This window comes from Meles meles, chromosome 12 (genome assembly GCF_922984935.1).
Source record: "Meles meles chromosome 12, mMelMel3.1 paternal haplotype, whole genome shotgun sequence".
In the NCBI taxonomy this organism is placed as follows: Eukaryota; Metazoa; Chordata; class Mammalia; order Carnivora; family Mustelidae; genus Meles; species Meles meles.
Genome location: NC_060077.1, coordinates 77,750,975 through 77,765,963, shown reverse-complemented (window position 1 = coordinate 77,765,963; position 14,989 = coordinate 77,750,975). Strand labels below are relative to the sequence as shown.

Genomic DNA, 14,989 nt, shown 5'->3' with positions numbered 1-14,989 from the left:
GTTTTCTCTCAAATAAAGAAAATCTTAAAAAAAAAAAAAAAAAGTAAGGGGCGCCTGGGTGGCTCAGTGGATTAAGCCGCTGCCTTCAACTCAGGTCATGATCTCAGGGTCCTGGGATCGAGCCCCGCATCGGGCTCTCTGCTCCGCAGGGAGCCTGCTTCCTCCTCTCTCTGCCTGCCTCTCTGCCTACTTGTGATCTCTCTCTCTGTCAAATAAATTAAAAAAAAAAAAAAAGTAAATGAAAGCATTACTACCATGTCTACTATGCTGAAAAGCTACTATATGGGGGATAAGGGTAGAAGCTGGAAGGCTTGACAGTAACTGAGTGAGAAAGGAAGTTAGTCAACCAGGGTGAAAATAGTAAAGGTAGTAAGAAGTAGCTGAATTTTTATGTATTCTGAAGGTAGAGCCAGTAAAATTTCCTGATGGATTCGATGTTGGTTTGTTTTGTAGAGTCTAGCCCTATCTTTGACAGTTTCTCTTTGAAGATATAGTATGATTCTGAACTTCAACTTCTAAATCACACAACAATCAGTACAGTGCTCCTGTACTTTAAGTAGTGTTAAGAGCCCAGGAAGCCACCACACCACGCCTATGGTGGAGAGCCCCAGGGCTCTGCAGAATATAATTTGATAAAGGAAACTATAAAGAAAGAACTTTACATTTATTGATTTCATACAAGCATTCAGGTCCTCTAGTGGCCTGGGTGGCACCAAGAAGTTCACCATCTCTTGCTGTGTGATCACAGAGGCCAAAGTGTAAAGCAGTAACATAGACCTAGGCATCTGACCACTTCAGAGTCCTAGAAATTGTGTTTTCTAAGGACATGGTAGGGAACCTACAAAGAAATTCACAAAATGTTTCTGTTCACTTCTTACTGTTAAATGTTTTTGTTACTTCTTCCTAAAAGGATTTTTAAGAGGGGAGGGGCAAAGTTAGATAGAATCTTAAGGAGGTTCCACACCCAGCCCAGGCTTGATCTCACAACCCTGAGGTGAAATCAAGAGTCTGATGCTTAACCAACTGAGCCACCCAGGTGCCCTTTACCAAAAGGCTTTGTAAGAGATCAAAACACCTGTCGCCTGCACGCGCGCGCGCGCGCGCGTGTGTGTGTGTGTGTGTATGTGTGTGCACACACATGCATTTTGTTTTTTTAAGTAATCTCTGAGCCCAACTTAGGGCTCAAACTCAGGACCCTGGGATCAACAGTCACATGCTCTACTGAGCCAGCCAAGAATCCCAAGTTCTGCAGCTCTTGAAGGGATTAGATGTTCTCTATTGTCCCTTTCTGATATAAAATTATTTGAACTTACAGAATTAAATACATTAATACATTATGTTAAATGTAATTTATGTTAAATGTAACTAAATGTATTACAGTGACACTGTAGCACATGTGTATTAAGATCTACAAATGTGAAAAAGAACATTCTGAAGAGCTATCAGAAAACTTCAGATCGAGCGCCTGAGTGGGTCAGTTGTTAAGCATCTGCCTTCGGCTCAGGTCATGATCCCAGGGTCCTGGGATTGAGTCCCACATCAGGCTCCCAGCTCAGCGAGAAGCCTGCTTCTCCCTCTCCCAATCCCCTTGCTTGTGTTGTCCCTCTCTCTCTCTGTTAAATAAATAATAATAAATAAACAAACTCTTAAAAAAAAAAAAAAAAAGAAAACTTCAGATCCAGGTTATTTGAAAACTAGAATGTCCTATGCAAAAAGAAAAAAGAGGGGTTGCCACTGGCAATATAATGCTAAGGCTTGTCACTGAGTTTACTACTCAGGCAGTCCAGTGATAAGAAATCAAGGAAATTAAAAATTGAAATAAAATTGAAAACTGAATTTAGGTAATTAATATATACATTAGATGGTTGGTCGAGTCTTATACCAATGTCACATCACATTCTAGACCAAAAAAATTGTCATAATGCCTTTGTACTATATCTCTGTAAGGATAGAGATCTCAAACTACCACACATGTTACATGTAGCTACTGAAATGAATTCAACATAATACATGTCCACAAAGCTGGATATGTGCAGAGAATTTTATAGCAACAATTGCAGCCTGGTAAGTTGATATGAGGTACCCATAAGGAAGGATGGTAGAAAAACAGTCTGAAGATGTTCAGCTTCTACATATCAGACTGATGAATCACTGACCTCGACCTCTGAAACTCATGCATTATATGCCAACTGACTGAATTTAAATAAAAAATAAAGATGTTTAGCTTCAAACACATGGCATGGCATGGCTGGGGACGCCTGGAGCCTATAGGAGCAGACAGAAAAATTGGTATAGAGCAATCAAAATAAGATAGTCAAGTTCACATGGCAGCAACAAGCACTCTAGAGGAGTGATAATGAAGTAATAATTTCATAGAGCCCTGTAATTCAGAAGTGGCCTTAGAAATAACCTCGTCCCACTTACCCGTTTTACGGAAGAGGAATCTAAAACAAAGTAGTGAATTAACCAAAAACAACAGCAAATTAAAGTTATTTTTAGACAACAAGGATGGGATTACATCACTGAACAGTCTGTAATGTAAGAGTCAGATCTCAGTTAAAAAATGGTAAAGCTGTTACACAACATAAATTATTTACAAGAAAAACAAAGGAGCAGTGAAAATTTCCATTTGATCTTAGTTTGCTGATGTGGTTAAAAGAGGAAAGTGATAAGCGTAATAGAAACTTATCCCATTGCAAATAAATAATTACAAAAATACTCAGTGTTTTACTTAAACATGTACATAATAATGTAGCCAAAGTAAAGTCTATTTTTACAGAAATCCTCAAGGAAATAATAGACTTTACCACAAACAGAATTAGCATGTGTTGCAGAAAAGAATTTCCTGGGTTTTAAGGGAAAAAAATGCATCTGGATTCAAATCAGTTACAAGACAGATAATTTAAAGGAAGTTACTAATTTTTGTTAACAGTTCACTCATATAGAAAATGTTGATAGTAATACCTATCTCATAAGGTTCCTAAGAAGATTTTTTAAAGTAGTATATACACTACATATATATATATATATATATATATTTTTTTTTTTTTTTAAGATTTTATTTATTTGACAGAGACACAGTGAAAGAGGGGACACAAGCAGGGGGAGCATGAGAGGGAGAAAGAGGCTCCCCACTGAGCAGAGAGCCCAATGTGGGGCTCAATCCCAAGACCCGGGGACCACGACCCCAGCCAAAGGCAGACACTCAACAACTAAGCCACCCAGGCGCCCCCGAAGAAGATTTTTTAAAGTAGCAGATACACTATAAATGTCCCAGAAAAGAGCTGCTTCCTTTCCTTATTCTTCCACACACATTTCTTGTACCATTAACATTTACCAACATTTGGCTAAAACTTAAGTGCCAGGCATTTTTCTAGGTGCTTTGCATACACTCATTAACCTAACCCTCACAGTAACTCCCATGAGGAAGGTGCTATTATTATTCCCATTTTTTAGTTAAAGAAACTGAGCCGCCAAGCATTTAAGGCCACACAGCTACTGAGTGGTCATGTCAAGATTCAACCCCAAGCAATCCAGGATAATGAAATTCCAATAAAAAAGCTGAACTACCTAAAGAATTAGCTCTGAGAGTGATAGAAATGTCATTTATTCACTCAGATCAGTTCCCATTATCTCTTCCATTTTAAACACAAAGAAAATTATAATATATTGTGCATTAAAGTAGTTCAATGACCAGAACTACCATGGAACACTCAATTTAAAATAACTAAAGGATTCCCTGCTGTACTGGCTGTCTCTACTCTGGCTACACATGAAAATTACGTGTGTAGTTTAAAAAATCAAATACCCCACCTCTTACTTTTTGAGTAAGAACTCCAGGGTATGGCTCATTTTAAAACACACTACATAAGATTTTAGTGCACAGGCAGAGCAAAGAATTGCTTTTCTAAACACAGAAGGTGTGCTGGCAATGCAAGACAAGTGGCATCTGAAATCAGGACTATTTCAAAGGTAAAATTCCACCAGAAAAATGGAGGTAAAGAACATGAAATGCTGAGTCCGTGCAATGAGAAGAATCAATGAATGAGGTGGACAGTGGAGTCAGAACACAGGAAGGCGGGTGAGTTCCCGGATCAGGGAGTCTGGGCTAGCAACAGCAGGGAAAGCAAACACAAATGCAGCGCTCACCAACACAATCTGCTGTCTTGTTTGTGAGCAGTGAAAATGTCCATTTTTGTCATTGTTTGTCCTCGTAAATGGCATGATGCCTCCCACATCATTGTTGCTACTTTTATTCACTACGGGCAAATACCACTAGTTTTGTTATTAATTGCAATTCAGTGACTTTGTCCTAATCTTGCTGATAAAACATTTGAGATTTGGCATAACATTCTTACCTTAAAATTTAGGAAATAAATCTCTTACTTGCTTATAACATAAGACAACTATGTGAAATGGTGAAAATGCCCTGGTTTAAAGTTGCAAAATAGGTGTTCAAGTCTGTCCATTTCCTCCCCTCCACAATGGAAGTACTCATTCTGTTCCCAAGCTCGTGGGGGTGTCAGTGGCTCACAAGTTTCAGCTGAGTCTCTGTAGGATCTGTGCTAGGATGAGGAAAGCTGCCTCATCCAAGGTCACACCACCTATCCAGAGCACCAGGGTGAATGAACCAGGGATATGAACAATATAGGGATATGAAGGCTAAAACCTTTGCCCCAATTCAAGGACAACAACTGTGAAGGGCCACCCCAGTTTCAGAGTTTCCTGGGATAAGCTGAAGCTTTCTAAGCAAATGAAATGCTATTCAATGTTTCCCTCTGTCCAGTGCTGGTTCTTTCACTCAAGAAAGTATTGATCTCAAGAATACTCCTGCACACAAATCTCAGAATCCACTGCCTAGGGAAATAAATGACTTATGCTACTTGTCCAAAGTCAAAAAGTTAATGAGAGATCACAATGGGATCTACTACAGATGTGGCAGCATAATTCCACAATTACAAAATGAGGAAGAGGAGACCAAGTGAAAGAATGCACATGGGTGCCTGGGTGGTACAGTTGGTTAAAGCATCCAACTCTTGATTTCAGCTCAGGTCACGATCTCAGGGTCATCTGATGGAGCCCCACGTCGGATTCTGCACTAGGCTTGGAGTCTGCCTGAGATTCTCTCCCTCTCTCTCTACCCCTCCCATTTGTGCTGTCTTTCTAAAATAAACAAATCTCAAAAAAAAAAAAAAATGAATGAAGCAAAAGACCTATAGGCAAATTTATAAATGCTTCTCAAAATATCCTAACAGTGTCTCATTTGTGGATCAAAATAAAAATGAAGAGTGATCTGTACTGAAGTTGAGTTGAAATGAGTGTCCATCCCTACAAGAAGAGGAAAATGAGAAGGTCGTTAAGGTGAATTTCCTGGGATGCTCTCTGTTTTACTTCAGAAGCAGAGACTAGCTGGACTTTTTAAAAAGGGTTTTGAAGACAGAACAGTTCTTTTATTTTATACAAGAGGAAACTCAGACCGAGGGTACACAGAAAGAGTAGCCTAGACTAGGCTTTTTAAATTTCCAGAGTCCTTCCTTCAGTTTTGTCTTCAATGTGTGATCTTGACATTTTATGTAAAGTGTACACTCCCACAAGAGATTCATATCCACTCAAACAGAAGCAAGAGATGCATTATAAAACTAAGCATGACTTTTGAATTAGGCATGTGTCACTCTTCCCTCCTACCAAGGTGGATAACAGGGAGTTGGCTACATTCTAAGTATTCACAGAACAGAATGGCTTTACAAGGAAGGTTAGAATTCACTACCTATACCTCTAGCTACATTAGCTATTAACTTTCATCAAATATTGTATCTTAATGGTCTTATCTCAAAATGAGGATAATAATAATTATCTCATTCAATAGGATGCCAAAGAGACTAAATATTTAATGGTTGCAATGCATTCTAAATGCCACATAAACAAATAGCAGCAATACATATGCAACTTCTAACAGGTTAACATTGTAGCATTGTTAATTGTAGCATTGTAACATTGTTAATATTATATATAGCTGATCAAAAAGAGCCCAAGAAAGGCACAAGTACATTCAGACACCTGACTGTTTCCAATAACAAGCAAGATTTAAACTGATACATGTTTTAATTATTAAAATAAAATAGGGCAACCACAATAAATGAGGAAAATATCGAGGACATTTTATATGTTTTAAACTGGTTCTAACAGGTACTGTATCATTTGTTTTTAATTTCTTTAAAAAAATTTTTCAAGTAGGCTCCATGACACAGGGCTCGAACTCATCACCCTGAGATCAAAACCTGAGCTAAGAACAAGAGTCGGGCACTTAACTGACTGAGCCACCCAGGGGGCCCATATCATTCATTTTAAGTTTTATTATTTTACTTTTTAAATCTTTTTAAAAGATTTATTTATTTATTTGACAGACAAAGATCACAAGTAGGCAGAGAGGCAGGCAGAGAGAGAGAGAGGAGGAAGCAGGCTCCCCGCTGAGCAGAGCCGGACATGGGGCTTGATCCCAGCACCCTGGGATCATGACCTGAGCTGAAGGCAGAGGCTTTAACCCACTGAACCACCCAGGTGCCCCATACGTTTTAAAAATCTTTTTAAAATATTTATTTATTTATTTGAGAGAGAGCATGTGTTTGCATGGGATGGGGAGAGGGAGCGAGTGAATCCTCAAGCAGACTCCCTGCCAAGCACGGAGCCTGATGAAGGGCTCCATCCCAGGACCCCAAGATCATGACATGAGCTGAAATAAATCAAGAGTCTGACACCCAACTGACTGAGCCACCCAGGTGTCCCTCATTCATTTTTATCTACCATTTCTCACTGACTGGAAACCTCACAGAAATCTTTTATTTCAATAAAATAATCATAAATATTATTTAGTAAGAAGCATTAGCTTCTACCCTTCCCACATCTAGTCCTTTATCCAAAATGCTCAAGGAACAAACTTGGTTCTAAAACATTTAAATATTTTCAATGTTTGGGTAAATTCTATTTATCTTGCTTGGGAGAGCTAAGGTGGCATCATACTAAAGTCTCTTCATGCAACAAATCCCAGTTTCCCTCCTGTCAGAAACAGGCTTTGGGATCTCTTTGTATGTAGTTCAGCTCCCTGTTTCCTAACAAACCCAAAGAGCAGAACACTGACACCCTACTATTTTCTCATCAATTCCCAAGACTTCTTTGAAAAATTTCTATTTCTATGATGCCACAGCTTTTTCGATTCCCGCTTTTCTGCTAACCCATTTCCTCTTTTTCTAGTTACAGTAGGCAGAATTTGCAAGTAAAATTATTGCAGTTAAAAGAAAATTCATGAATATCAGAATGCATTTTTAATGGATGATGGATATCGAGTAATTATGGTAAATATTCTATTGAATATATTTATAAAAACAGTATTTTATTTTTAAATGTCAATATTCACACTACCCTCCCAATTACATCTTTTGCAAATGTTTAAACTTACTACACACAAATCTCTGGGGTCTGCATTGAGAGAGGTGAGCCTTTTGTGGAGCGGGTGAGATTTGGGTCTCATGCATGAAAAGCAGGAATCTGCAGAACCCGAGTAAAGATAAAGATGCCAGAGGTGAAGAGGTGAAGAAGTAAAGGTGAAAGATGCCAGAGGGCAGGCCTGCTTCGAAGGAGAGCAGATGCACACATGTGGAAGATGCAAAGGGCATGGATTTTCAGGTCCGAAGAAGCTTGAGTTCAAGTTGAGATTTGACTACATTTTGACTGAGCTACTTTGAAGAAGTTTTCATTTCTCTTTTAAAGGTCAAATGAGGGGACAGAAACCTCTTCTTAAAGCATGCAGTAACAGCACAGGCTCCTTCTCAAGAAGGAGCCATTAGCCAGTAGCAGTGTGCGGAACGGTCAAAGCTCCAGCTCTGGGACCAACAGACTGTGTGGAAACAAAAAACTGCCATTTCCAGAAGGTACCGTCACAGCCAGGGTCACACACCTTTCTGCGCCCGGTTAGCCTTAGGTGTCAAATAGAGATAACCAAGCTGCCCACTTTATACGGTCATTATGAAGATTAAGTAAGTGAATCATGTTCAAAGAATCAGTTATTTCTTCCTGTTGGTGGCGGCATTGTCATTACTTCTCAAATGTCAAATACGGATCAGGACAATACCAGCCACTAATACGTATTTGTGGTATTAAGAGTAAAAAAAGAGGAGCAGGGGCAGGGACAGGCAGCTAAATCTGTACAAGGGTATGATTTCAAAGCAAAAGTATGTGACAATGAGCCAGTGAAGTTTTCTGCTGTTATAAGTAGCAGAGTAACATATATCTTTTTCCCTTGATCAAAGGCCCAAATCCCAAAGCACACTGCAATTTGTCCTATAAAGAATACCTTGTGATATATTCAGTGGGACTACATCTGGTCCTTCTAATAACACAATTCGCTGGAAGTAATTTTACAATATGGTAGGAATATTCTGACCTTACCTAAAGGAGTTCCCACACTGAAGTACCAAAAGATGTTATAGAATATCCTTAACCTGTTATGAACATACCAACTACAGAATACAAGATAGTGGTACCACACAAGCACTTTGAACTCCAATTGTAACTAACCCACCCCTGCTCCTGACTTTTCTAACCACATTCAGGACATATTGTATAGTTTTATAGAAATTATTTTAGAAATTGTGTTTGGGCTAAAATCGGTTTTTTTCCTAGATTTTATTTATTTATTTGACAGAGAGAGATCACAAGTAGCAGAGAGGCAGGCAGAGAGAGAGGGGGAAGCAGGCTCCCTGCTGAGCAGAGAGCCTGATGAGGGGCTTGATCCCAGGACCCTGAGATCATGACCTGAGCTGAAGGCAGCAGCTTAATCCACTGAGCCACCCAGGAATGCCCCGTCTGGGTTAAAATCTTGACCGAAATGTGTGAACACAAAGATCAGAAATGTGTTTTTTAAGAAAAGCATTTTCAAGAAAACCATGTTTTAAATTTTAAAAAGAAGTCTAAGTAACTACAACCAAAGGGTGACATACCAAACAGATTATACTGCTTCCTGACTTCATGTCAACCTTCTGTTGAAGCTAAAACCAGATTACATATTCTGAGGTTTTGTTAATAAAAAATATATATTGAAACTAACAGATCAGCATTAGGAATTTTGCAACTTACAAGTATGTCTGGCCAGTGAGTAGTTGGATCCACCACTAGTCAAGCCAAATCCCTCAGGAATTTGACTAGAGCTTCGAGGTCTGGTCAACAATTTAGGAGGTTCAATTTCAGCACCAAATTCAGCTCCTATTACGCCTAGTAGAACAATAGCAGTAGCTTGCTTCCGTCTTTCCTCATAAGATGTGGAAATCTTTTTCATTTGTGGGATACTTGATAAGCAACCTGAAAACCAAAACATAAGTTAAAAAATATCAATACACAAAAGACATATAATAATAAAAATATTTCAAGATTACTCTTTCAGGAAATAACAGTCTTTTCAACAAATGGCACTGAGGTGACTGGTTATCCACCTGCAAAAGAGTGAACTTAGGCTTCCACCTTTCACTACACAAAAAATCAACCCAAAATGGATTCACAGTACTAAATGTAAGAGCCAAAACATAATAACTTGCAGAAGAAAACAGAGAGATGTACCTTTATGATCTTGGGGTAGGCAATGATTTCTTAGATATGATATGAAACATACAAGTAATTTTATAATCTTACTTAATTGGATTTCATCAATATTACAAACTTTAATACTTAAAACAGAATTAAGAAAGTAAAAAGACAACACTCAGACTCAAAGAAAATACTGTCAGTTATATATTTGTAAAGTATTGTATCCAGAATAGATGAGGAACTCTTACAAGTTAATAATAAAAAAGTACAACTTCTAAAATGGGTAAATCGGGCTCTCTGCTTGGCAGGGAGCCTGCTTCCCTCTCACTCTCTCTGCCTGCCTCTCTGCCTACTTCTGATCTCTCTCTGTCAAATAAATAAATAAAATCTTAAAAAAAATTTTTTTTAATTTTTTATTAACATATAATGTATTATTAGCCCCAAGGGTACAGGTCTGTAAGTTGCCAGGTTTACACACTTCACAGCACTCACCATAGCACATACCTTCCCCAATGTCCATAATCCCACCACTCTCTCCCTACCCCCCCCCGATTCCATTCTGTTTCATTTATTCCTTTCCTACCCCCCCAAACCCCTCACGTTGCCTCTCAACTTCCTCATATCAGGGAGATAATATGATAATTGTCTTTCTCTGATTGACTTATTTCGCTAAGTATAATACCCTCTAGTTCCATCCACATCATCGCAAATGGCAAGATTTCATTTCTTTTGATGGCTGCATAGTATTCCTGTGTGTGTGTGTGTGTGTGTGTGTGTGTGTGTGTGTACCACATCTTCTTTATCCACTCATCTGTTGATGGACATCTAGGTTCTTTCCATAGTTTGGCTATTGTAGACACTGCTGCTATAAACATTCGGGTGCACATGCCCCTTCGGATCACTACATTTGTATCTTTAGGGTAAATAACTAGTAGTGCAATTGCTGGGTCGTAGGGTAGCTCTATTTTCAACTTTTTGAGGAACCTCCATGCTGTTTTCCAGAGTGGTTGCACCAGCTTGCATTCCCACCAACAGTGTAGGAGGGTTCCCCTTTCTCTGAATCCTCGCCAGCATTTGTCATTTCCTGACTTGTTAATTTTAGCCATTCTGACTGGTGTAATGTGGAATCTCATGCCCATTTCTTTCTTTCTTTTTTTTTTTAAGATTTTATTTATTTATTTGACAGAGAGAAATCACAAGTAGGCAGAGCAGCAGGCAGAGAGAGAAGAGGAAGCAGGTTCCCTGCTGAGCAGAGAGCCCAGTGCGGGGCTCGATCCCAGGATCCTGGGATCATGACCTGAGCTGAAGGCAGAGGCTTAACCCACTGAGCCACCCAGGCGCCCCTCATGCCCATTTCTTGATTGGATTATTTGTTCTTTGGGTGTTGAGTTTGATAAGTTCTTTATAGATTTTGGAAACTAGCCCTTTATCTGATATGTTGTTTGCAAATATCTTTTCCCATTCTGTCAGTTGTCTTTTGGTTTTGTTAACTGTTTCCTTTGCTGTGCAAAAGCTTTTGATCTTGATGAAGTCAAAATGGATAAAAAATTTGAATAGATATTTGATATACAATGATATACAAATGGCCAATATACACACCAAAGATGCTTAACATCACTGGTCTTTAGGAAAATGTAAATCAGAACCATAATGAGATACCACTTTGCATCCACTAGAATGGCTGCAATAAAAGGGATTATAAAATGTACTGTCAAGTATGAACAGAAAATGATTGCCTTGCAGGTGGAAATGTAAAAAAGGTACAACTACTTTAGAAAACAGTTTGGCAGTTACTTACTCAGTTTGGCTTTCCATTTCTTCTTGAGTCATTTCTGATAGCTTGCAGTTTTAAAGAAATTACCTATTTAATCTGAACTTTTCAATTTATGGATCTAAGATTATTTGCAATATTCTCTATGATGAAAATATTTCAACGGTATCATTCCTTCTAAGTATTACTTGTGCCTTCTCTAATATAACTTATTATGCTTTTCTTGATCAGTTTTGCTAGAAATATATATTTTAATAGATTTTCAAAAAATACTTTGTTGGGGCGCCTAGGTGGTTCAGTCAGTTGAGCATCCGACTCTTGGTTTCAACTCAGGTCATGATCTCAGGGTCATGAGACACAGGTCAGGCTCCATGCTCAGTGGGGAGTCTGCCTGAGATACTCTCTCCCTCTACCCACATATGACACCCCCAACTTATACTCTTCCTCTAAAATTTAAAAAAAAAAAAAACTTTTTTGGGGCACCTGGGTGGCTCAGTGGGTTAAAGCCTCTGCCTTCAGCTCAGGTCATGATCCCAGGGTCCTGGGATCGAGCCCCACATCGGGCTCTCTGCTCCGCAGGGAGCCTGCTTCCTCCTCTCTCTCTGCCTGCCTCTCTGTCTAGTTGTGATTTCTCTCTGTCAAATAAAGAAAATATTAAATAAATAAATAAATAAAATTAAAAAAAAACTTTTAAATACTCTGGTTTTGATCTTTTTTTTTTTTTTAAAGATTTTATTTATTTATTTGACAGAGAGTGAGATCACAAGCAGGCAGAGAGGCAGGCAGAGAGAGAGGAGGAAGCAGGCTCTCTGCTGAGCAGACAGCCGGATGAGGACCTGAGATCATGACCTGAGCCGAAGGCAGAGGCTTTAACCCACTGAGCCACCCAGGTGCCCCTCTGGTTTTGATCTTATTTCATTTCTTTCTATTTTACCAACTTCTGTTATTTTTATTATTTCTCCTTCTACTTTATATTTTCTAACAGTTCTTTTTGTTTCTAGGTTTTATTTATTTAATTATTTTTAAGTAAACTCTACAACCAACAGTCTTGAACTGACAACTCCGAGATCAAGTCAACACACTCCACCCACTAAGCCATCCGAGCACCCTTGTTTCATTTCCAGGTACTCAGGATAAACACAACTCACTTATTTTCATAACCTATTAGGATGGACGTTGCCAGTCACAGAGTTAAAATTCATTTTCCTCTCCTTTAATAACTTCGCTTTTAACTAAGTAATGATATACTCACATCCTTTCAGGGTCCTTTCAGGGTCCTTTCAAGAAATAGCAAAGCCATAGCCTAGCTCCTGGCTTCAAGCTTTGCTCATGATATATTTTAAGTCCTCTTCAGCTCACAGGAGTCAGAAGTCTGCTTCTGAAAAGGAGCTAAGGATTTCAGTCCAGATCTTTTCTATTTTATTACTTATCCATAGAGATATCTATCTTTCTGGAGACTAGTTATGTCTCTTTGGTTTTCTGTTTGTCTATTTTATCCATCATGGCTATAGATTTGGTACAGAGAAATTTAAAAAGTGAACTTTGGGAGACATCTTCATCGGAGATCAGCTTTCTCCTCTGTCTAGTCATCCAACCAGTTTTTCTGGTCCCTTTCAGTACTTTGTCTCTATATTAATTAAATCAATACAGCAAAGGGCCCTCAGAGCTTGGTATGCCAACTAAAGAATTAGCAGCAGGGACCTCTGAATGCTTTCAGATGTTTTATTTTATTTTGTCTCTTCATTTACTTTGTCATTCTATCCTAACTGGAGGTAAGGCAAGGGAATGACTTATCTCCTAACTGGAGGTAAGGCAAGAAGCTATAAGGGTACCACCAAATCAAGAGAGACTTTTGCAGGGCAAGCTGAAAACTTTTAACTTTTGGCTAATCATAAGGTGTTGAATAATTTTGTATCAGGCGGTGATATCAGATTTATTCACTGTTAGAAACATCACGATAGTAGCAGTAGGAAGGCAGATTATGAGGTAAAACAAGAAGTGCCCAGAAGAACCAAAAGAAGACTCCTGCAACAATCAGGTGAAAAACAGTAAGAACAAGTGGTGGTAGAAATTCATTCATTCTGACATCAGTTATTCGGTCTCAATATAAGAACTAAAGATCTGGTGTGCTCATGGCATTACACTGAACATGAAAAGAGATGTGAAAAGCAAGTTCACTGTCTTCTTTGAACTTAAAGGCTACTAAATAAGAATCAGAAATAGGTTACAGAATCAATGAGAATATTATGAACTGAGAGAACAGTATGTTTAAGAACCTAAAGCGTGAGGTAATTTGTTGACTTCTATTTCAAGGAGAGGTAATTGGGTTGGAAGCCCATGAGCCAAGAGGAAGACAGAAAACAGGCAAGGGAGGCAGGCAAGGGCCAGACCACAGATGGCACCACAGAGCCTATTCACATTTCAATTCTTATCCTATAAAACAGAGGAAGATACTCAAGGTAGGATTTAAGCCACAGAGTGATATAATTAGATTTAAGGGTTCAGAAGGATATCCTAAAAATCAAAGTGAGAGATTAAGACCGGTTTGGTCTTGGGATGTTAAATAAGAGATGCAGAGAATAGGTATTTTTAAGATCGATGGTGATTTTGGATAACATGCTCTAAGTTTTTTGAAAAACCTAAATTAAGTAAAACAACAAAAAAAATTAAGACAAAATCAGAACAAAAAGTAAAGCAGTAAAAATTAGTAATAATTTCAGCAAAAGCTAACTAAAACAAGAGTATAACAAAGCAAAAGAAACACTTTCAAAATAAGTAGGTAGGTATGGCCTTTCTAGAAGCTTAAAAAACAAAAACACCTAGAGTGCAAAGCTTTTCAGTATAAACTTTAAATTGCATTCATTTAGCTGTGCTGAAAGGCAGAAGGGATGTGTGCAAGCAGACCTAGTTGAGCCTAAGAAAAGGAAACGGCAGGATATTACAAAGAATAGTTGGAAAGGAGTAATTGTGTAAGAAAATGGCCTTAAAGGACTTCAAAAAAACTAAGAAAACTAAAATGGTAACATCAAAGACTGGTTACTGTTTATTTGGAAAAAAAGAAAAACTTGGTTCAACTGAGTAAAAAAAAATTTTGTTGTTGCTGCTACAGTTTAGCTTTTGCATGTCATACTTTGTTTAAAAAAAAAAGTTCTGAAAATTTGCCATTAGTTTTCATGCAGTGTATAGAAGACAAAATCCAAAATGGGTCCACAGAGAATACAATGATCTTTAAAAATATTTATAATTCTTTCAGATAAAATTTTCATTATTATTCATTTCCCTAATTTATTTTCTTATAGTATATTTCAAGCCACTTGCAGGATGCTTTACAAGGATATTCCTCCAATGTTAACAAAACTACTTTATCACTTCCAAGGTCATGATGTTTTATTTCACGAATTCACATTTTTTATAAAAAGCCTCAATTAAAATGTTCAAAAATATGTAAGGAACATTCAGAAATATCTTCTAATCAGACACCAGAGTATGCAGTTCTCTCTTCATTTTTTCTTTTTTTAAAGTTTTTAACAGGTAAAGAAATGATAGTAGGAGTCTTGGTGTATATGTGCAATGACAGACCAAGTATGCCACTGATCTGTCATGGTTCTAATACGAAAGTGGCGGAGAAACCTAAGAGCTTAGCCA

At 38.1% G+C, this 14,989-nt stretch overlaps 1 protein-coding gene across 2 annotated transcripts in view; it reads right to left on the bottom strand.

Annotated features, from left to right (window-relative positions):
* The window catches only part of WDR7 (WD repeat domain 7), a 372,785-nt gene that overhangs the window by 146,229 nt on the left and 211,567 nt on the right, over window positions 1-14,989 (bottom strand). For both annotated transcript variants that reach the window (XM_046025300.1, XM_046025301.1), the window contains one exon: window positions 9,130-9,351. In XM_046025300.1, coding sequence (XP_045881256.1) covers window positions 9,130-9,351 — 222 coding nt within the window. The remainder of the gene's footprint in view (window positions 1-9,129; window positions 9,352-14,989) is intronic.